Genomic DNA, 22361 nt, shown 5'->3' on the forward strand with positions numbered 1-22361 from the left:
CACTTCCGGGCGCTTGGTCAAGTTCTGGCCTTCCTCACTTCCGAGCGCCAGTCAACTTCCGGGCACCGCCCTCCTCCGAAAGCCTCACTTCCGGGCACGCCTCCCTTCCGGCTCATCCGGCGCGGACGCGCGGCCCGGAGGCTCCCGGCGCGGCGCCTGCGGGGAGAGGAGGTGAGTCCTGGGGCGGACACCCGCCCCCGCCGCCCGCTCTGTGCGACCGCGGCGTGCTCCACTCCTCTGCCCCTCCCGCCCCCGCGACCCCCCTCGGGGCGGCCGGGACGCCCTCAGCGCCCCCCGTGGTCTGTCTGCAGGACGCTCGCGGATGAGCACGGCCCCCGCCTGGCGCCCCCGCCATGGCCGCTCCGTGGAAGGGCGCGCTTCTGCTGCTCCTGGCGTCGCAGGCCGTCTCCTCGGCGCAGGCCTCGGACGAGGAGGAGGTGCCCGAGGGCTGGGTCCTCCTGCACGTTGTGCAGGGTCAGGTAGGAGCCGGGAACTACAGCTATCTGAGGTTAAACCACGAGGGGAAGATCGTCCTCAGGATGCGCAGCCTGCGGGGCGACGCGGACCTGTACGTGTCCGACAGCACCCTGCACCCCAGCTTCGACGAGTACGAGCTGCAGTCGGCCACGTGCGGCGCCGACGCCGTCTCCATCCCCGCGCACTTCCGGCGCCCGGTGGGCATCGGTGTCTACGGGCACCCGTCCCACCTCGAGAGCGAGTTCGAGATGAAGGTCTACTACGACGCGACGCTCGAGCCGCATCCGTTCGGTGAGACCGCCTACTCGGACGGTACTGATGCGAGTCGCAAGCACGCCTATGCCCCGGAAGACGCGTCTCAAGAAGAGGAGTCTGTGCTTTGGACGATATTAATTAGTATTTTGAAGTTGGTACTTGAGATTCTTTTTTGATTCGCTTAACATACTCTTGAGTATAATACTTGTAATCTGCGAAGCTGAGTGCACTTCGCTGTAAACCTAGCTACTCTGACCTGGTTGGCATTCTGGTTACCTTTTCTGGGTGGGGGATGAAAGGATAAAGCCATACAGTTTAGTTACCTCAGTCACTCCAAAAGTACTCAAAGCAGCAAGCACGATATGTTTTCTTTTAATAAAGCATCAAAATTCCTGTAAAAGGAATATGCACAATAAAATGTTTAAACCCCACTTTGATTAGCTTGTCAGGTGACTAGATGATTGCAGTGACTTAGGTTTTTACTCTAGAGACTCAAATAAATTAGTGTGTTAGCTTTAAAGAATTACTAAAAGTCAGTCTGAAATGTAATCATCTCTCCACACTTGCCTGACCGTGAACTAAAGTCCCCTGTCTGCACCCGAAGTAGAGACAGCACCTACTGTCCAACAGGATTTCCTGGTAGGAGGGTGGTGTTCTCATGCCGGTTAATGATGGTTCTTAACTCAGCTGCACCAGATCTCCTCAGGTGGTAGTTTTTATCATCTTGGGCCCCTATGGAGATTCTTTCGTTATTAAATAACTGCTCTGCTAACCGTGGTAGACCAGAAAGGATACAAATTAGGAAAACTTCATAAACTAATAGTAACTTTTAGGTTAATGGAATAATAGTTAAGTATTTCTAATTAAGCTGCATAATGTTACCACTGAATTTCTGGAGAAAGCCAAAGGACTAAGAAATCAAGACTTTTTGCAAGATGGAACTATTTTTCTACTTGGTTTCCAGGGTGAGAGTGGCTTATAAAGAAATTTGCAGATTTTAAGCAAGTAATTTCAAAATCTTTTATTGGCATAAAAATGAGAATGTTGTAAATAAATTGGCACCAAATACTTCATTTAAATGCATATTACAGTACTGGGGTCAAAAAAACTATCCCTCTTTGCTGTTTTTCCCCCTTCTGCCCACTTTCCTGGGTGTTGGGGGTGCTCGCTGACAACAGTCACAAATCCAGCGACCTAGGAGAAAAATTGTTAGTTAATACAGGATGAGACTTAACTTTCAAGGACTGAGTTTTAAAACCATTTAGCTCTCCTCCCTTAGCTAAGGCTACTGATAATCCTCAGCTGGATTTCTGGTGGCACAGGCACTAACTTCCCTTAAGGTCATCAGTGTCATAAATGCCCTGTGAAATGCACAGGGGGAGGGAAGGGGTCATGGAAGAGCTAAATAAAGACAGGCCCCTTGAAAAAATTATAATCCTTTCTGAAATTCAAATACTACAAGTTCAATCATACAAATCCTTATATAAAACCTATGAGCTGACTTTGGCTTATTTTTAGGCGTCTCAGCATCCCCTCAAGTCCTGATGTACTATGCTCACATAGCACTTTAAAATGTATCAAGTATTTGATAGCATTATGATAAACTAAACCACATACTTGACCTGAATACTATAGAATTCTAAATAATTATTTAAGTTGCTTACATCTCAATGATTCCCAGGAAACCTAGGCATATATTTCATAAAGTATCAGACAGTGTTAACTATGCAAATCAGTTCTGAAATTACATAATTATGTGGATAATGTTTTAGTCAAATTACTGTGATTTATTCTTTGATTCTGTGATCATTCTGAAGTTATCTGGAATTGTTATGTTGCCTCAATTTACAAAAATCTGGTTTAATATGTATAAAGGCATATAAGTCATTTTGTTAAATTTCTAAATGACATATAAAAATAAAATCAAGGCTTTGAAACAAATCGATGGTACTGCCTTAGCTGTTTCAGTAGAACAACACTAGCTCATCTGCACACACTGAGCTCTACTTCCAAAACTTACAGGCAATCTGATATCTCACTTGTCCTTTAGTCAGCTTGTCTAGAGATGAAAAACAGGTAGACATGACCATAGCTTTGGTCACTTCTCATGAATGGAAGGGTCTCCAGGCCCTTCAAGTCATTATGGTATTCATGCAGCCTTCAAAAAAAAGAAGTGCTGGAAGAGTCCCTTCACTCAAAGATAACGTTCCTTCTTTTTCAATCTTTACCTGATGGGATAGCACCAAGGCCCACACAAAAAGTATGATAACCTCTGTCACACACATCACAGAACATCATTTCTTCTTCATGGTGGGGTTGTCCACATATAATGCAAGTCTTACACTCCATACACTGCCATGGGTAGGTCTTAATCATAGAAACAAGCTCCATGGTCATATCCAGGCAAGAAGGATGGCCTAAACCAAAACCAGTATTAGTTGTATTTCACACAAGGATTTTTAACTTAACATGGCACAGTAATCGCTGGCTTGAACTGCTCAAGAATGGCTACAACTTTTTAACTGCCAGAGAAATGGAAACAATGTAGAAGAAAATACAGGGACTTTTTATGTATCTGATGACTGGGTCAAGCCTAGCTGACAACTAAGGAGGATAGTTTTCGAAGCAACAACCAGAGCTTAAAATGTGAAGCCGAGTCAGTACTTACCACTGTTGTCACACTGGGAGCAGTGTACAAGTGGCTCAGCCTTCCCTCTCTTGTTGGACTCCTTACCCTTCAGACAAATTCCACATAGAGCATTTGGAATGACCTTTGGCTGGAAGGGTAGAAGAGGGCTATAAATTCATGCCAGAAGAACCTACTATGGGTTCAAAAGGAATTATTACTGTATTGCCTTATTTTACTTCCAGTAACTTGTTAATGAGGTCCTAACTTGCTAATGAGGACCTTGAAAGACACCTGACACCAATCTACCTTCAACATACAACGGCCTACCAACTATAAAGCCTTAGACTTCATTTTTAAATTCTGTCAAAGGCATGATCTCATGTTAGGATTAGATATATCATTCCACACTTCCTACATAACAGTAAGATCTGTACAAATGACCTGGAGGGAAGACTAATACACTGTAAAACTGCACTGTTAACTGAAAGAAAAATGCAAGTACCAAGAGACTACCACAAGGGAGTTAAGACTTATTCCCAAACAGAAGGCTCCATTGTAAGCAGCTTATATGCTTATTTTGTTTAAAAGCTGATGTTCTCCAAAGTTGTGAGACTACATCTATAAAATCTAAGTTACAAAATCAGTTTTTTAACATTGTTAACTGAAAGAGGTTTCAGGCATACATTGTCGTGTGCAGAAAGGTTTGTGGGAAGCTGAGTTGTGTAACTTGTTCCCTCTGCATATCTCATACATTAATAGAGGAGCCTATGCTTAAGAGAAAAAGTATTCACTATGACTTTATAAAACATAAAGAAGTAGTTCTCAGATGTGCAAAATATAAAATCACTTTAAAAATATGCAGACACCCCCTATATTTCAAGTACCATTCATTTTTCAGATGAAAAACACAAACAATCCAATGAAGGCATTTGGGCTTTAAAATACACTTGGCAAAACATGGGGAAGAACAAAGGTTCATAACACCTAAAATTTGGAGGGGAGGGGCGGGGAGGGGAATGGAACAACATCATAGCCTTGACCGTGATAACGTGATGCTCACTCACTACACGAACATGGAGCAGTGCCAGGAGAGCCAAGCAGGGGTCAAGGATGAAATGAAATGGGGGCGGAGGGCATGTTCACTCACTCATTCAATCACTCATTCATTTATATAAAAACTGGGAGAAAAAGTATTTTAAGTAGAAACACTGTGTCTGTTTTATTACAACCCAGTCAAAACATCTTACATTTCCATTCCCTAAGTTACTGAACCAAGGGGGATCCTAAACAGAATTCCAATTTTGCATACTGTTACTCCAGCTTTGAAATGTCTTGCTGCCACCTTCAAAACCTGTACAGCCTAAACAATATGTTCTTAATCCTTTAGGTTTTTTTTTTTCTTTTTAATTATCTTTCTTTACAAAAGATGACAGAGGCATTCAAAAATAATTTTTGGCTTATTTATTTAAAAAAAGTCAACCTTATACATAAATATAATAAAAACAATAACTCTAAACAATCACAAAGTCTCTACAAAATAATAAATATGGAAGTTAAAACATACATATAAAACTTTACTGTTAACTATTCTATATCTCCTGTATATCTTTATACCCTGCTCCCCAACAAAAGGATAGTGTCACATGCTCAAACTTTTTAAGTCTTGCAGTGTAGTTACCCTCTGTTGTAACTGCTACATTCTACCCATAAGGTTCTCACTGTGTTTTCTTACACCTAAATAAAAAATAGCTAGGAAGTGCACTTCTATGATCCAAATTCTGGTTCAGTTATGATCAAATCTGTAACCGCCATAATATACAGCAGAAAGCTACCTCTCAAACCACCAAAATAAGAAATATCTTTTGGTTACGGTACCTGCACTAAATGTATAAGATATTTAATACTTACAGTTTAAGTTAGATACTGGCATACTAAGTACTTTAATATTTTTTCAGTAAAGTCAAGGAAGTAACCACACAATATTAAAATCTAAATTGAGAACTCCTCATAGGAGATCCTTTACACAAATCAAAAGGAATAAAACACAAAGCTAGTCATTCACATTCTAGAGCAGTTCAAGTTCTACAATCATTAAAATATACATTGAACACCTATAATAAAAGGACACCAAGAAAATTCTAGGTTTACTTCTAAGCTGAAAATCATAATGTTCTTGTTAAACCACTTAAAGTTTTTCTTACCCAATAGTCTTCATCTTGATGAAAAGAGGGAGAGATGGGTGGAGAGGGAGGGATGCAGACAGAGACAGAGACAGAGCTTTGCAGCATTTTTATGATGGTGCCACAGCTCAATATGAAAAAACACTTTGTTCACTCAAGCACTCTGAGCTCTCTCAGAAGCCACACTGCTCACATCCAGGACTGTACATGCCTAGTGTCTCAGGGTTTGCAGAGGTGATGGAAGAGGAAGGGACCAGCATGGGTAACTCCCTGAAGGTTAATGAACGGAACCCCACGTATGTCTGATGGAGACAGTCCTACTCCGTAACAGCAACAACATCAAAGTTTCACTATTGACAAGAAAATTAAAAATATTCTGCCTAACAGTTCTCAGCATCTCATATAAAAGGCTCGCGATATACAATTTCCCTCCTTGAACACAATCAAAGATAGACTTTCATGACAGCACTAATACAGTATAGATTTTAATTATATACTTATAACACAGGCCTGAATCCTAACAATTATGCTTTAATTTCAGGTTAATGTAACCTAAACAATACTGTCCAACAAATTAAAGGCAAGCACTTTAGTGAATCTTATTAAGCAAGACATCAGATACATTATAATTTTTCTTAACTTATGCATTTTAAAACACATTTATATGTATGACCTTCAGCTTGAAGTACCCTAATAATCAGGCACATCTTGGCTTATTAATACTTTTCGTAGAGAGGTTAACTTTTAAAAACATGTTCACATTAATGTATGAAGTCTAGATACTGGTTGTTCCAAACTGTGAAATACCCGAAACATTTTTAGTTACTAAAAACGTTCACAGAAGATTGTAAAACACTCATTCTGCATACCCAACTTCCTTGAGTACTATCAATTTAGGTTAATCTATTTGATTTCTTTTATCTTAAATCAATGATAGTACTGAATAGTTCTTCATTTTCAACCTCTATTAAAATGTCTATTTTAATATTCTTCCTTGTTTAACCCATGATTAATCCAGGCTCACGCTCTGCAAGGCCCACTTAACACTGACAGTGTGCTTGGGGCTCCAGCTCCCAGCCCAAGCCAGTTGCAGGTCAGGGCACACTGTAGCGTGCAGCGCGCACCACACCAACTTTCCAGAATTTAATCTTTGAGTTCATTTGCTTTCAGTTACCAAGCGTTAATTTAAACCTTTAGTTTAAAATCTTAGATAAGCTCTCTATGTAAAAACAAGAACAAAATCCCATGGTTGCAGCCTACTGCACCATCCCTGTTGAATGGAGCTAGGCTGAAAAAATATGCACTTGAAAGCTGATGATTTAATACGGAATATGGTAACTTGTTAAGCTGCTTTCTTACTGTAGGAAAAGGAGGCCACAGACTCTAAGAAGGGCTCTGCTTAGGCTGAAGGGACACTGGTCAGCACCCACTAGAACCTGTGCCTCCGGACAACACTCCACAACCCTGGCCTGACATGTGCAAGTGTTCAGCAACTCTGCTCAGCACAACTTTTTGAGCATCTTACTCTAAAATGCTCCTTCAAAACACCTTCATAATCCCTTGAAAAGCAGACTGATACATACCAGACTGAAAACTGTGTATTTTACTATTACCATTCAAAACATAAACTTGCAGTTAATTCTACTCCTTTTATGATAATCTTAAATCCCCACATATGAACGAGGCTACTCACCTCTCACCCAACCCTCTGAAGGAGAAGGGGCAGATGGCAGAAAGAAACACCTAAAATAATACTATTGCTGATAGCATGCTACCTGACCAAGAATAACCTGATCAAAAAGTTAATAAATTATAGCTAAGCCAAATCACCTTACCAGATAATGTGTAAATCCTTGTCACAGAATTGCACAGGCTACTCACCAAGGTGAGGCTACAAAATCACCACATTTTACTACTTTCCATCGCAGTTAGCTGAATTTGGCAAATGGATCAAATAATTCTCAGACTGAACCCAGATCATTCTTAACGAAAAGCAAAGAAATGCAACTTTTCTATGAGGACTTCCTCCCCACTGCACTGCTCAGCGTTGCTAAACACCAGGAAGCTTTCAATGTCAGACAACAACGATTTTCACACTGAGGAAACATAGTATTAAGTTCTGCCTACTGGATCACTTTTCAAAAACTCATACTTGCTTGGTTGGTACTTAAAAAAAAGATTCTCTTATCAATTTTACATATACAGAAAACAGACACTAACCCATAGCCAAAGTGACAGAAAAGCCACCAGGAAAATAGAGCAAGAAGGAAGAAGGCTGACAGAGGGCACACACCACAGAACAGCTAGTGAAGTGCAGCAGCAGGAGCTCCACAACTTTGAAATTCAAAGTTAAAATATTTCAGGGAGAGAGGCTGATCAGGAAGGAAGCTGAGTCAGGGGCTTTTTTCTTCTACCTTGTACCCAGGAACTGACTTGGACAGTACAGAACGTTTGGAAGCATCTTTGCGTGGAGGGGCAGCCTTGTCCCTGGACCTCTGTCTTCCTTGCAAAGGCTCCTCCTGGCCTTCGGGAAGGCCTTCCCCCTCGGACACGTTGCCAGAGGAGCTGTCCTGCAAATCAAAGGCACAAACACAGATCCCTTAGAATTCATGCAGATTTGAGTCTGAATTCTGAAAACTACAGAAAACATCCAAAAAAAGTTTTAAAGTTCCATCAATTTCAAAATAAAAAGATAATTCTGATCTAAGAAAACATTTCCAGTGGAGAATAAAATAAGATGTTAAGAATCATTTCTCCATCCTATAAATACATTATAGCTAATTCCATTTATATCAGCTAGTACCTTAACTGACTTTGCTTTCTGACTGAATTTGACAAGAACAGAATTATTACTTTAGTTATTAGTACACCACATAGCTTCAACACCATTTTACCATGTCACAAGGGAGAATACTTGTTTCATACAAAAATATTCTTTAAAAAACTGCTTGAAATAAGTGTGGGCATTTTTACTAAGTAATAAAGGTCATTAAAGAAGTTCAAGCCCAGAACTGTGTCTTCATAATGTTAAACTATGCAGAGCAAATTATCATCAAGTATTTACAACAGTATCAGACATATTAGGTTGGTACAAAAGTAACTGCATCATTGAAATTTGCCTTTGATATTGGAATACATTCTTAAATAAATGTGGTTATGTAACACATCGCTGTAATGCGCATTTCGTGCTTTATGTCTTTTGCTAACGACATCCCTTACTGTTTAGTTTATGTTTGTTTGTTGAAGACGGCGGGCTTCCCTGGGGGCTCACACAGTAAATCGTCATCCCCTGCGATGCAGGAGGCCAGGGCTCCATCCCTGGGTCAGGAAGAGCCCCTGGAGAAGGGCATGGGAACCCACTCTAGTACTCTTGCCTGGAGTATCCCATGGAGAGAGGAGCCCGGAGAGCTATAGTTCATGGGGTTGCAAAGAGTCGGACACAACTGAGCAACAAATACTTAAGACTATGGAAATGATTTTAGACAAAAACCAAATTTAAGTGATTTTCTTATTTGAGTTCAAAATGGGTCGTAAAGCAGAGGAGAAAACTCATAATATCAACAACAGGTCTGGCCCAGGAACTGCTAACGAACATACAGTGCAGTGGTGGTTCAAGAAGTTTTGCAAAGGAGACTAGAGCTTTGAAGATGAGGAATGTAGCGGCCAGCCATCAGAAGCTGACACCAACCAACTGAGGGCCACCATCAAAGCCAATCCTCTCATGTCGTTTCAACCACACAAGAAGTTGCCAAAGAACTCAGCATCGACCATTCTACCATCATTTGGCATTTGAAGCAAATTCACTTCAGCTCAGTTCAGTTGCTCAGTCTTGTCCGACTCTTTGTGGCTGCAGCACACCGGCTTCCCTGTCCATCACCAACTCCCGGAGCTTGCTCAAACTCATGTCCATCGAGTACATGATGCCATCCAACCATCTCATCCTCTGTCGTCCCCTTCTCCTCCTGCCGTCAATCCTTCCCAGCATCAGGGTCTTCCCAAATGAGTCAGTTCTTCACATCAGGTGGCCAAAGTGTTGGAGTTTCAGCATCAGTCCTTCCAATGAATATTCAGGACTGATTTCCTTTAGGATGGACTGATTGGATCTCCTTGCAGTCCAAGGGACTCTCAAGAGTCTTCTCCAACACCACAGTTCAAAAGCATCAATTCTTTGGTGCTCAGCCTTTTATGGTCCAACTCTCACATCCATACAGATGAAGCAGGTTGGAAAGGTGAAAAAGTTTGGTGAGTGGGTGCCTCATGAGCTGACCCAAAATGAAAAAACATCGTTTTGACGTCACCTTCTCTTATTCTAAGCAACAACAATGAACCATTTCTCGATCGGATTGTGATGGGCCACAAAAAGTGGATTATATACAACAAACAGCAACAACCAGCTAAGTGGCTTGACCGAGAACCTCCAAAGCACTTCCCAAAGCCAAACTTGTATCAAAAAGAAGGTCATGGTCACTGTTTGGTAGTCTGCTGCTGGTCTAATCCACTACAGCTTTCTGAATCCCAGCGAAACCACTACATCTTGAGAAGTATACTCAGCATGTCGATGAGAGGCAGTGAAACTGCAATGCCTGCAGCCGGCACAGTCAACAGAGAGGCTCTGTTCTCCACGGCAGTGTCCGACCACACGTCGCAACCAGCACTTCAGAAGCTGAATAAATTGGACTACGAAGTTTTGCCTTATCTGTCATTTTCACCTGACCTCTCACCAACAAACTACCACTTCTTCAAGCATCTTGACAACTTTTTGGAGGGAAAACCCTTCCACAAGCAGCAGGAGGCAGAAAATGCTTTCCAAGAGTTCACTGAATCCTGAAGCATGGATTTTTACACTAGAGAAATAAACTTATTTCTTGTTGATAAGAATGTGCTGCTTGTAACGGTTCCTAATTTTATTAATAAAGATGTGTCTGAATCTACTCATAATGACTTAAAATTCATGGTCCAAAATTGCAATTACATTTGCACCAACCTAAATATTTCACATGTTCCAAACTTAGGAGTTCAATAATAATCTAATTCCTCATTTTTTAATTAAAAAATTACTAATTAGAATAAAAATGTCACATTCATCTAAATTATGAAAATTAAAAAAGATTAGGTTATCCTAAACCACCTGACAGACACTGAGAAAACTCCTGGGAGGATGATGTACCTCATTTTCTCTAGTGATGTGTTTTGTATAGGTGCCCAGATTCACACACACACATCCTTCCTACACATACACCCTCATTCTTTAAATGCAAAACTGAATAATGTTGTGTGTGTGTGTTTTAATATTTTTAAGTATTACGTGCATTTCATCACATTATTCTTTGAAGTGCATTTCTACCATGTAAATGTAATATACCACCCATTGTGGACATTAGATTTACCTCTAATTTTTGCTATATTAAATATTGTTAACACTCCAATGGGCATCTTTTTCCTAAATAAATTTGCTATCTCATCAGGTTCTTTGGATAAATTCTATTAGTGTATTTGCCAAGTCAAATTCAGTGGAAGTTAAAAAACTTGCTGTGTACTATGAAAATGCCTTCCCAGTCAAGTTTTTCCCAGAAAAAAACTGGACTAACTGACACTCCCACTAGCAGCACAGGAGAGTCAACCTCATCACCCCCTCATCACAACACAGAATCTGAAAAGCGTCTTTCTTTATGCAACATGTAACATTAAATATGTTTTGTATGCTGTCAGTGACAATGAAATGTAGTACCCATGTAATGCCAGCACAACCCCAGGCTCCGGTTGGCTACAGTGGAAAGTGGAAAGTGGCCCACTGCTGATGATGCCATGCTGATAAAATCCACCCTGTAAAACTGTCTTCTTTGTTCTCCTTCAGCTCCACGGAGCACACCAACGTCCCCAGGGTCCTGCAACAGCATTCTGCTGTTAAAAAACATTACGCAGGACAACCTCACAGCACAACATGCTGGTAACCTTAACATCTTCCTAGAAGAGGCCAAAGACTACGAAACACATTCCAGGGAAGCAATCAGCAAAACTCAAAGGGAAAGGAAACACCTCCTACTGAAGACAAATGCTCTCACCGAAGTGCCTTTGTTTTTCCGTTTCTCATCACCTCGACCATCTTCGGCATCATCTGAGTCACCATCACTCTCAAGAGCAGGGAGCTCAGGGTCGAGGGGGGGCTCGTAAAGCGCTGTGTTTAGTGGCAAATACCGCAGCTCATCCGGTGAGTACCTAGGGTTCAGAGAGAGGGTTTTCAGTTTTCCTCTATTATTAAATACAAATGCACCAATTCTGAACTATGATAATAGCCTTAATATTAACCCCAAATACTTCTGAAAAATGATTAGAGGCAATAAATAATTTTTTCAGTTTGGTGCTCAAATAAGGACATGTAACCTAAAAAGCCTAAACATTTTTTCACCCAACAGCGTAAAATATACACTTGATTCTTATTATCAAAAGATAATGAAAAAGAAAAAAAAAAAAGATAACGTCTCTCTCCTTTACCCTCAACACCCCCGTCAAAGAAACGTCAGCAGTGAAGGATGAAACTGTGGCCACACAGAACCGTGCACAAAATCCCGCTGCCTGAGCCCCTCGCCTCCACACGTAAAGCAGGCACGACAGCAAGTGCATCTCACAGAGCAAACGTGAGCATCCAATAAACTGACACAGGACAGTCGCAGCGGGGCATGGCACAGACGCTGTTTCAGAAACAAAATTCCCAGGAACAGAGTATTTGAAACCAACTTGTGAAGTGTATATTCTAACCAAGGTGATCACCTCTTTCCTCTGAAATTAGGGACTGGCAACCCCTTCCCCAGGCAGCCGGCACGTGGCCTGCTGACAATGTCCGCGTTGTCACCACAGGACCACACCGCGGCTACATCCTGGAGCCTCAGTCGGGAGAGGACACGGACCAGCATCGTCCCCAGCCAGGACATCACACCAGAAAGCATGGGGGGTGGGGGCACACAGGCCTGTCACCCAGTAATCTGCTTTGTCCAAAATGAGAAACGATAAATTTGTTGACTCACTGCTGCAGTGAAGAAGCCAATTCTGACTCCATGTTGAACTGTTTCTTTGACTAGCTTTTCGTTCCTTTTGTTATTATAATCAAACAGAAAGACCTGTCTCAGAGGACCCTAACCCTCTTCCAGACTAAAGTGCCTTTATTCTGAACCCGGGGTCCACCCATAGATGGCAGGAGGGAAGAAATTAACACATTCTCTGCCTGAGGCTTGACATTTAGATGTTTGCAAAATTAATTAATGGTCTTTTTTACTTTGCTCCCTCCATCTCTGATGTATAAAAGAACCTGGCATCCAGACCCCGTAAGATGGTTATTTTGAGGCACTAGCCTGCCATCTACTCGGTCAGCCAGCTCCCCAAATAAAGTCACTTCCTTGCCTCAACCCCTTATCTCTCAGATTCACCGGCCTGCCATGTGGTGAGCTGAGTAAGCTTGGACTCCATAACATCATGATTTAAGTCTGACTTTCAAAAGTATGATCCTATGGTCTATTTTAAATACTACTGTCTAAAAAATATTCTCTGTCCTAAAAACGTAAGGGTTCTCAGGAGGCAAAGGCTGAGACTGACAAAAGCAGCTGGTTCCATCCAGGTTGGGAAGAAGACACGCAGCACCCTCACCGTAGGAGCAAAACAGCAGCCAGGCCGGGACAGCAGGAGCCCTGGGCCACCCGCCTGTCTCCACGCGGGCCACGCCTGCCTCTCCAACTGCCCCCGCTTCTGTGACCACAGACACCACGACTTTGGGAGGAGCGTGGGGGAGAGTCAGCATTTCCAACCAGCGCTGCTGGGCCCCGGACCATGCTTTCAAGACAGCGGCCAGGCCCTGGGCCATGCTTTCAGGACAGCGGTCTGCAGCTCCCCCTGGTTCCCGTCCACGGAAGCACGGACAGGTGAGCGGGGAGGCAGCGTCCCAGGCTTTAGCAGCAGACGCTCATGTCCAGTAAGAGCATTCCTCACCACAGAACCGCAGAAGACAAAAACACCGACACAAACCTCATACCTTTTACAGTAATGCTTACAGAGCTAAACACTCATAGGAGACAAACACAAGGCTTTGAAGTCTCTCACCAACACCAATACTAACAGCGAAAAAAAAAAAACAAACCACCCACCATGTACCTTTTGTAGTATTCCTGGAACTGTCCGGGGATGAGGGCCACTGGGTAAGAACTGACCTTGGTTCGCTCTGTTGGTAGCACTTTGTACTTCCCTTGAGGCACCTGGATAACCTGGATTAACACAAAGAGAAATACAAACCTGATTCCATGCACGGAATTGAGACTTTGGGAAAATATCCGCCCCCCCCCCCCCCCCCGCCCTGTACTGCACTTCTCCCCCAACGAGTTATAAAGGTGTGAGACATTAGAAGCTGTAACCCAGGGAACATCTGGCATTTCTAGTTCTACAGGTGCATGTGTCTGGCTGTTTACCATGGCCATTGTTTCTAAGGAAAGGCAGTATGTCTGCTCACCACGTATGAGCTACTTAAGAAACCTTTGGAGCTCAACTGCCTCGTCTATGAAACAGAAGTAGTACTAGTTTCATCTCCCATAGGAAGGGTGAGAAGTGCATGAGCTACTATGCAAACCTCTTCCATCTACCCCAGCACACAGGAAGCTATTCAGCTACCAGACTCCTTCAGCAGCATGTCCACCACAAAGCAAGGAACACATCACACATACAGAAGACAAGCAAACATCATCAGGCACATTGAAATGACAGCCTCGGTTCAGGAGAAGAAAAGGACATACTGCTGGTACAAAACATTACGACAGAGGCAGTGAACAGCCCACGGCAACAAGCAACTAGTGGAGTTCAGGGACTAATAAGCATTAGCGATCCTACGTGTGTCTGTAAGTCAAAATAAGCTCTCCTCTCTTCCATTCGCTCCCGGTTTAAGTTGCTGTTAAATTCAGCTGCTTTTTTGGCAGCTTTCTTAATGTACTCAGGCACTTTGCTGGCTTCAACTTTCTGAGTATTCTGTTGTTGCATTTGCTGAAATAAAAATATTACAGTTGGAAGTCACATTTAACTTCATAAAATGTGATTTCCCAAACCAAAATCCTGGTTACCTCGATACTTACAGAATACTCTTTATAGTGGTCTGTAATGCGTTGGCGTTCTTTTTCCTGTAGAATAACAGAATATTCAGCATGTTTGGCTGGATATTCTTTTATCATTAAATCAATTACTTCATCACTGCGCAACGCTGTTAAACCTATTTCAGACAAAAAAAAAAGTAAAGAAGCTCTTTTAAGGCTAACTGAACATACTGATTTTCAATACTGACTTTCCTTCAAACTACTCAGCATAAAAGAAGCTTTCCAATATTCAAAGCAAAATATTTTAATACACTAAAAAATAAGAAAAAATACTACTCATAATATAAAATCAAACAGTTAAAAAGAAAGAGATTACCAAAGTTGCAATGGCAAAGAAATCAATTTTTTAACCAAACTTTTTTAAGATTCCATTTACTATATACAAACATATATCCCTTTACTATAAACAATGGCTAAATAATAACGCACACTAACCACTAACAATTAACACAGGGTATTAGGCGAAAAGAACAAAGACTTTATCAATATACTTCCATTCTCAGCCTTCACATTTGATTTAGCAATATTACAGAACCAATCACGTTTCACCAGAAGCATCAGCACAGACGTGAGCCACACGAGCAGCTCTTTAAACTCACAGCGTGAGATCACACCAGCTGTGAGCTGAACGCCATGGTTTTATATTAAAAAGCTGCACTAACGTATTTATGAAATAAAAAGTACAAATAAAGCACAGAGACAATCACACATAACTAAAAACTGAACTTTTTAAGTGTTTAACTAATACTTTTAAAAAGTGCTTTACAAATTTTGGACATAAAACATACATACACTATGACGACTATGTGAAGGTTATTAGAAAATGATAGTTGTAAAATGTCAGTCTCCTCTGTATTTAAAAGAATCAAAAATGAAGTCAACAATTTAGCATCTAAATAATTCAATCTATTTATTATTAGTTTTGGTTAAGTATTTAGGGGAAGCAGACAGTGCTCATCCGACACTGCTTCACACACGCCCACTACCTAGAGTGCACTGTGTCTCTGTGATGACGTTCAGCTCTCTCAGGTACAGCTTCTCCTTATGAGACAAATCTCGTCGCTCTAAATCTCCAAAAAAAGAAGAACAAAAGACTATTACAAACAGTCTTTTGCATTTGCAACATTATGTATTTATAAAACTTTTAAAACCTTAAGAAACTTAGAAAAAAAATTTTAAGTTAAAATCTTCACGGATTTTAAAAGTACTTCCTGTTCATATTCCAAATATTACTAAAAGAACACACAAAACAATCTTACAAATCAAAAAAATGAAAGTTAAAATAAAACTGAGAACAGAATAATCCAAAGCAAGAATTTAAGACAAAGAACTATATTAAAATAGTTGATGAAATATAGCCTTTTCAAGTTCAGGTACAGCTTAAGTAGCTACTCCATTCCTAAGGTCAAGGAGCAAGTCAAGAATCAAAACCCCTGATTCATTAATGTGGTTACAAATTGATTTTTCCCTACAATTTTTTTCCAGGAAATTCACCTTCCTCATTTTGCTTGTAAATACATTTTTAAGGCATAAGAATGAATGGATAGTAGAGAGAGATGTCAAACGAGAGCTGTAAATAAAATCAGCCAGCAGAAAAATATAAAATATGTTATAATCTATACTCAAATACGTAAACTTGACAACCCGTCAAAAACAATTACTGTTAGTTAAAAGTTAGATTTAATTTGTTATATAAACTAAGACTTAATACCTGGATATTTCCGTTTAAAGGAGGTCACACCCAAATATTCGCTGACTTGTTCTTGAAGCATATAGTATTCTCCTGTTTCATCAGGTGGCCACTTGTACTCTATCAAATTTTCTGCTGGATAGTAGCTAAAGCTAAAGCACAGAAATATATATTATGCCTTAAATGTGGCATTTATGAAATTTTAATCATTTTATTTTAAAGGATATTCTTTTTTAAAGATTTTTGAGAATATGTATTTTTAAGGATTTGGAAAAACTGTTTTAATTATCTGAATTCTCAACCAGTCTCAATTATCTGAATTACAAAGAAGTTCCCATAATTTCATGTGCATCCAAGAAATTACAGAAGAGGTAGAGAGAAAAGAAACAACCATCTGGAATACCAAAGCAAAAGAGCACACTGGAAATAACATTTTCTATGTATCACAAAGAACAAAGATCACAACTTCAGGAACAAAGGCAACATTTTTAGCTTTTGCAAATCAGGGTAGTGATACCAGGTCTGAATTCTTTCTTGTGGGCCTAGCATTCAGAGCCACGATCTCATGCACCCAAAGTGTAAAGTAATCAACTTCTGTTTTCCATCTGCTCCTCAATGAGTCACAAACAGCTGAGAAAGCAAAACTCTAAAATCCTATTTCTCAATAAACTAAACTCTAAACCACAGACTCCAAATACCCAAGAGCAAAACATGGACCGAGTCTGATGGTGCCAGTGCACTGCAGATCAGTCCCAGTCCTGAAGAGCAAAGACTACAGATGTCTGGACCTACACTATTCAACCTCTAGATTTCATCAGTGGATAATATAGGTAGAATTTAACATGATTTTATGCATCTATCCAATTAAGGCTTCCCTGGTGGCTCAGACAGTAAGTAAGGAATCTGCCTCCAATGTGGGAGACCCAGGTTTGATCCCTGGGTCAGGAAGATCCCGTGGAGAAGGCAATCTTGCCTGGAGAATCCCATGGACAGAGGAGCCTGGCAGGCTACTGAGCGACACACACACACACACACACACACACACACATACACACACACCCCAGTTAAAAGACAAAAGAAGAGTTTTCTCAAAAGTGGTCCTGGGAAACTGGGCATCCAAATGGACATGTATGAAACAGAACCCTTGTACCTGATGTCACCTAGAAAAATAAATTTTAAAATGGACAGATGACCTAAATATAAGAACTAAAACTAGGAGTCTCTTAGAAGAAAACATGGGGGTAAATCTTCATGATCTCAGATTTAGCAAAGGATTCTAGATATGACAGCAAAAGAAAGAGTAAATAATTTGGACTTGAGCAAAACTTAAAATGTTGTGTATCAACAGAGTGAAAAATCAACAGAATGGGAGAAAATATTTGCAAATCATATCTCTGATAAGAAATTAGTATCTAAAATATATAAAGAATTCCTACAACTCAACAAAAACAATTTACATATGGGCAGAAAACCTGAATAGACATTTCTCCAAAAATAAACTAATGGACAGTAAGTACATGAAAAGATATTCAATCTGACTGGTCATTATGGAAATTCAAATCAAAATCGCAATAGATTCCACTTCACACCTTTTAGAATGGCTATTATTAAAAATAAAATGGGAAATAAAATACACTGGTGAGGATGTGAAGAAATTAGAAATTTTGTACATTGCTGGTGGGAATATAAAATGGTGCATCCACTTGCAAAACAGTTTGGCAGTTCCTCAAAAAGTTAAACATAGAGTTGTCATATGACCCACCTATTTTACTCCTAGGTATATATCCAAAGAAGTTGAAAACGGGGCCTCTGAACAAATATATTTATACACCAATGTTCAAGGCAGCATTATCCACACCCCCCAAAATATGGAAATAACCCAAGTGTCTATCAACAGATGAAAAGATAACAGAGTATAATTACAACAATGGAGTACAATTTAGCCTTAAAGAAATTCTAACACAAGCTACAACCTGGATGAACTTTGAAGAAATTATGCTAACCAAAATAAACCAGACACAAAAAGACAAATATTGTATGATTCCACCTACATGAGGTACCTAGAATAGGCGAACTCATAATGACAGAAAATAGAATGGTGGTTGCCGGCAGCTGCGAATGGGGGAAATGGGAATCTTATTATGTAAAAGTTTTGGAAATGGATGGTGGTGACGGTAACACAACACTATGAATGTAATTTATGCCACTAAATTATACACTTAAAGGTAGTTAAAATGGTGAATTCTGTGTGTATTTTACCACAATAAAAGTTTTTTTCTTTGAATTGCACGAAGTAGCAAAAACCAACTTTGGTGTCACTTTGTAAAACACAATAAAAACATTCTCAATCCATTGCCAGGGCTGGGGGAGGCGGAGAAGAGAGCTAACACACAGAAAAGACACATAACACAGAAAACATTAAAAGTAATAAAATGACAGTACCCAAGATCCTGGCTGGAAGTGTCACAGCTCCTGGAGCTGTCTCCAGAGCCCATTCGCCTCCTTTTGGACGGCTGGGTCCCATCATTTGAATTATCTTCATTATCATCCTATACATTCAAAAGATGCAAAAAATAACAGGACAAAGAACAGTAAATAAGGAAAGATTATGTAATCCTCCCAAACTTGCCAAACGGCTCAAATTAAAGGCTTCCTAAAGATTATACAAATGATGACTTCCTATTATAATTAACCAGGGACAAGAATTTGGCCTTGGCAAGACCTGGAAAAAAACCCAAAACTAATCTTCAATACAAATCAAAGTAGAAAATTTTCAATAAACTTGTAGGTCCAAATCTACTTTTCCTTTCTTACCAAGAGGTTAAATGCCTTCTGCTTTGAAGAAACACATTAAACTGCTGCAATACTCTGAAATTAAAATAAACATTCCTACTCTAGCTAGGATAAAAATGTATGAATCAGTTACTGTTTAACTCAACTTAGAGAGGCTTATTCTAATTGCCCATTTCAGATACTTATATCCCTGTGAAAAGAGGACACAAAGGAGCAAAAACAGATGACCAATCCTGTTATTATTTTTCTTATACTGCAAAAATTCAGCAAAAATATACCAGAATAAGAGTCATCGATCAATACAACACACACTACCTCCCCAAAAGAAGAGGTTTAAAAAAATTTTAAGTGGCATTTTCCATTATGTGACTTTATCAAGGTTGTAAGTTAGACCATTTCATTAAGGAAATGAGCGATGGATCAAGTATCAGGAAATTAATTTCATCACATTGTTGTTCCTAAGGCAAACATAGGAGTAAATCTATATTTATCGGACTCTCTTGTGACCCCATAGACTATAGTCCCCCAGGCTTCTCTGTCCATGGTATTTCCCAGGCAAGAATACTGGAATGCGTTGCCATTTCCTGACCCAAGATCAAACCCGAGTCTCCTGCATCGGCAGGTGGGTTCTTTACCACTAAGCTACCCGGGAAGCCCAACCACGTATTAGCCAAGGCTTAAATAAAAAAGATTAAAAACAAACAAAAAAAATCAAGGTAATCTAGCCTCCTAAGACAATACAATTTTGTTAAATATCATGAATCCAAGAACACAGAGGCAGTGAGTATGTCGGTCAGGCACATCAAAGCTGGACCGCCTGGAGCCTTACTGGGCTCTGACTGCCCCTCACCAGCTGAGTGGCTATCCTCTCAGTGTGAGTCGCTCCTTACCTGTAGAACTGTGACAACAGTGCTGCCTCTATTACTCGGCTAATGTAGGGATTAGAGTTAGTACATGAAATAATTAGAGCAAGGGCTTGCAAACAGTTAAGTGCACAGGAGAACTTAGCTAATATGATTGCATTGATGATCAAGTCTCAAAAGACTCCCTGTTAGGAATTTACTCAGATTCTTTACCAAAAACCGTGGAATATTCTCCTTTGCAATTCTTAGAAAATAAGTATTCAGTTGAAGAGTTCTGTATATTCCTATTAAGCAAAAAGGTAGGCGATGGAGAACAGCATAAATCTACTAAATATTCTCCAAAAACTTACATTTAACAATGTCTCCCAATTGAAACATTTCATAGTCAACAAGCATTCAAGTATCATTTCTACTTTACTTGCTTCTGAGCACTTTAAGGATTTTTATCTCCAATGATTTAAATACCTTTGCCTTAGCTAAAAAAATGTATACATTTATAAAGTGTTAAAAAGTTAAAAATGGAACCTCCTCAAAAAAGCTGAAAGCACAATTCCACATGTAGTGTTTGAATTTGCTATTATGAATTCTAGGCAAAAGTGTTATTCCATACAATGAATATTAGCGAGGGATAAAAGCAACATATTTCCTAACAATATGATGGAATACGATTAAAAGAATTTGCCTGCAACCTGGCTATTGACACAGAAGTCTGGGTTTTAAGGCTTCCTACCTCTGAAGTCAGCAATGTGTATTTCAGAGTACTGGGTGGCTCTCACCTTGGGATTCAACACACTTCTGAAGGTCACTGGACAGGAATGTGAGCAAACTCGGGAAAACGGTGAAGGACAGGGAAGCCTGGCGCGCAGCAGTCACTAAGGTCGCAAAGAGTCCGACACGACTAAGCGACTGAAGCACCGCCACAACGGCAAGTCACAGGTTCGAGACAAGCCTCCCGGGCTGGCCTGGGCTCCGGAAGCCCGGCCTAGAGGAGCCCCGGCGCCCGGCCGCGCTCCTGGGGCCCCCTGCGCTCCCCCGGGAAGGAGAGGCCGGGTGGCCCGGGGACCGCGCGGGAGGGGCCGCAGGCTCGCCAGCGCCCAAGGCCCGGCCCCACGGCCAACACCGACACGGCACCCCGGAGGGGCCCCACTACCGTCCAACTTCAACTTTCCGGCTACAACTAAAACGCGGACGTTTTAAAAGTCGTTCTGTCACAAACTAGTAAACTAACTGAACACAGGGTGGTTTACTAAACGCTCATCTTGACTCTTCACTCATCTTTGACTTTCAAACACGAAGTCCGCCTCACTTCCTTAAATCCACACAAACGACGAAACAAAGTCGGCCTGAAGAGAACAGGGCGGCTTTTGGTGATTTAAGTTCATTAACGGGCTAACTCGTTTCCCACTTTTACACATTCCTACTCTTTAAGAAGAGCCCAAACATTTCAGAAGGACACTCCTCAGACGAAGGCGCGCCTCAAAACACGCAGGGGCCCAGACCAACTTGAGGAGCGCGCCCTCGGCGTCGGAGGAAACTTTTATTTCTTCGGAGAGCGGGCTGCCCCGGGGGGACGCGCTCAGGGGAGTCTTCGGGCGAAAACCGCGAAGAACACTCGGGACCGAGGCCGAGCGGACCCCGACCCGGCGGGGCCCCGAGGCAGTGCCGGCCCGGCGCGGGTCCCGCCGCCCCCAGGCCCCGGCCCAGACCCGGCCCGCTCCTCACCTTCGGGGACTGGGCTCCAGGGGTGGCCGGGTCGCTGTCGCATGGCCGCGGAGACAGCGCCGTCCCGGGGCCGCCCGCCGCCGCCATCAGCCCGAGCGCCCCGCGCCGCCGCCTCCGCCGCCGTCGCCGCCTCGTCCCGGCCGCCGCCGCCGCCGCCGCCACCGCCGCCGCCGCGCGGGCCGCCCGCCGCCCGGGCCCCGCCCCCTCCGCCCGCCCGCCGCCCGGGGGCCGGCCCCTGCCTCCGCGCGCCCCGCGGCCCGCCAGCGCCGCCGCCACCGCCATGGCCGCCGCCAGCGCGCCGCCCGCCGCCGCCGAGGACGCTGTCCGCCGCCCGCCGCCCGCCGGGCCCGCCGCCGTGCGCGCCCGCGGGGCCCTCCGCGCCCTCGGCCGCCGCCGCCGCCCGCTGCGCTCGCCGCCGCCGCCGCCGCCCCCCGGCCGCCGCCCTCGGCCGCACGCAGCCCCGGCCCGCCGCCACCCCGCCTCTCGGCAGCCGCCGCAGCCCGGCGCGCTCCGCGGCCCCACCTCCCGCCGCTCCCCTCAGCCCCCAGCCCCGCCCCGGCCCGCCGCCCTGGGCGCGCTCGCCGCCACCGCCCCCTCCCCGCCGCCCCCGGCCCGGCCCCTCACACGTCA

The 22361-nt window shown here is 42.5% G+C and overlaps 2 protein-coding genes across 3 annotated transcripts; one reads left to right on the top strand and one right to left on the bottom strand.

Moving 5' to 3' along the window:
* Nucleotides 1–26: 26 nt before the first annotated feature.
* Nucleotides 27–2673, top strand: C26H6orf120 (chromosome 26 C6orf120 homolog). The gene is made up of 2 exons (XM_043888387.1): nt 27–171; nt 312–2673. The coding sequence occupies exon 2, from the start codon at nt 354–356 to the stop codon at nt 906–908; it is 555 nt and encodes a 184-aa protein (XP_043744322.1). The 5' UTR covers nt 27–171; nt 312–353; the 3' UTR covers nt 909–2673.
* Nucleotides 1739–21902, bottom strand: PHF10 (PHD finger protein 10). 2 transcript variants are annotated; one of them, XM_043888385.1, is made up of 12 exons: nt 21732–21902; nt 18796–18902; nt 16375–16505; nt 15650–15727; nt 14646–14779; nt 14407–14556; nt 13681–13790; nt 11604–11757; nt 7956–8111; nt 3401–3509; nt 2961–3149; nt 1739–1926 (listed from the first exon to the last, which is right to left on the bottom strand). In XM_043888385.1, the coding sequence occupies exons 1-12, from the start codon at nt 21816–21818 to the stop codon at nt 1841–1843; spliced, it is 1491 nt and encodes a 496-aa protein (XP_043744320.1). In that variant the 5' UTR covers nt 21819–21902; the 3' UTR covers nt 1739–1840. The 2 variants fall into 2 exon arrangements, with proteins under 2 accessions (XP_043744320.1, XP_043744319.1); XM_043888384.1 differs by having other exon boundaries at nt 15650–15733.
* Between the last annotated feature and the right edge of the window lie 459 nt (nt 21903–22361).

Source organism: Cervus elaphus, chromosome 26, assembly GCF_910594005.1.
Source record: "Cervus elaphus chromosome 26, mCerEla1.1, whole genome shotgun sequence".
Classification (NCBI taxonomy): domain Eukaryota; kingdom Metazoa; phylum Chordata; class Mammalia; order Artiodactyla; family Cervidae; genus Cervus; species Cervus elaphus.

Coding starts and splice junctions, on each gene's coding strand:
- C26H6orf120 (XM_043888387.1), top strand. CDS start 354: ATGGCCGCTCCGTGGAAGGGCGCGCTTCTGCTGCTCCTGGCGTCGCAG.
- PHF10 (XM_043888384.1), bottom strand. CDS start 21,818: ATGGCGGCGGCGGGCGGCCCCGGGACGGCGCTGTCTCCGCGGCCATGC. Junction 15,734..16,374: donor CTTTAAACGGAAATATCCAG/GTATTAAGTCTT, acceptor CTTTTTTTGGAG/ATTTAGAGCGACGAGATTTG. Junction 13,791..14,406: donor ATTTTGACTTACAGACACAC/GTAGGATCGCTA, acceptor GTGTTAATCCAG/GTTATCCAGGTGCCTCAAGG.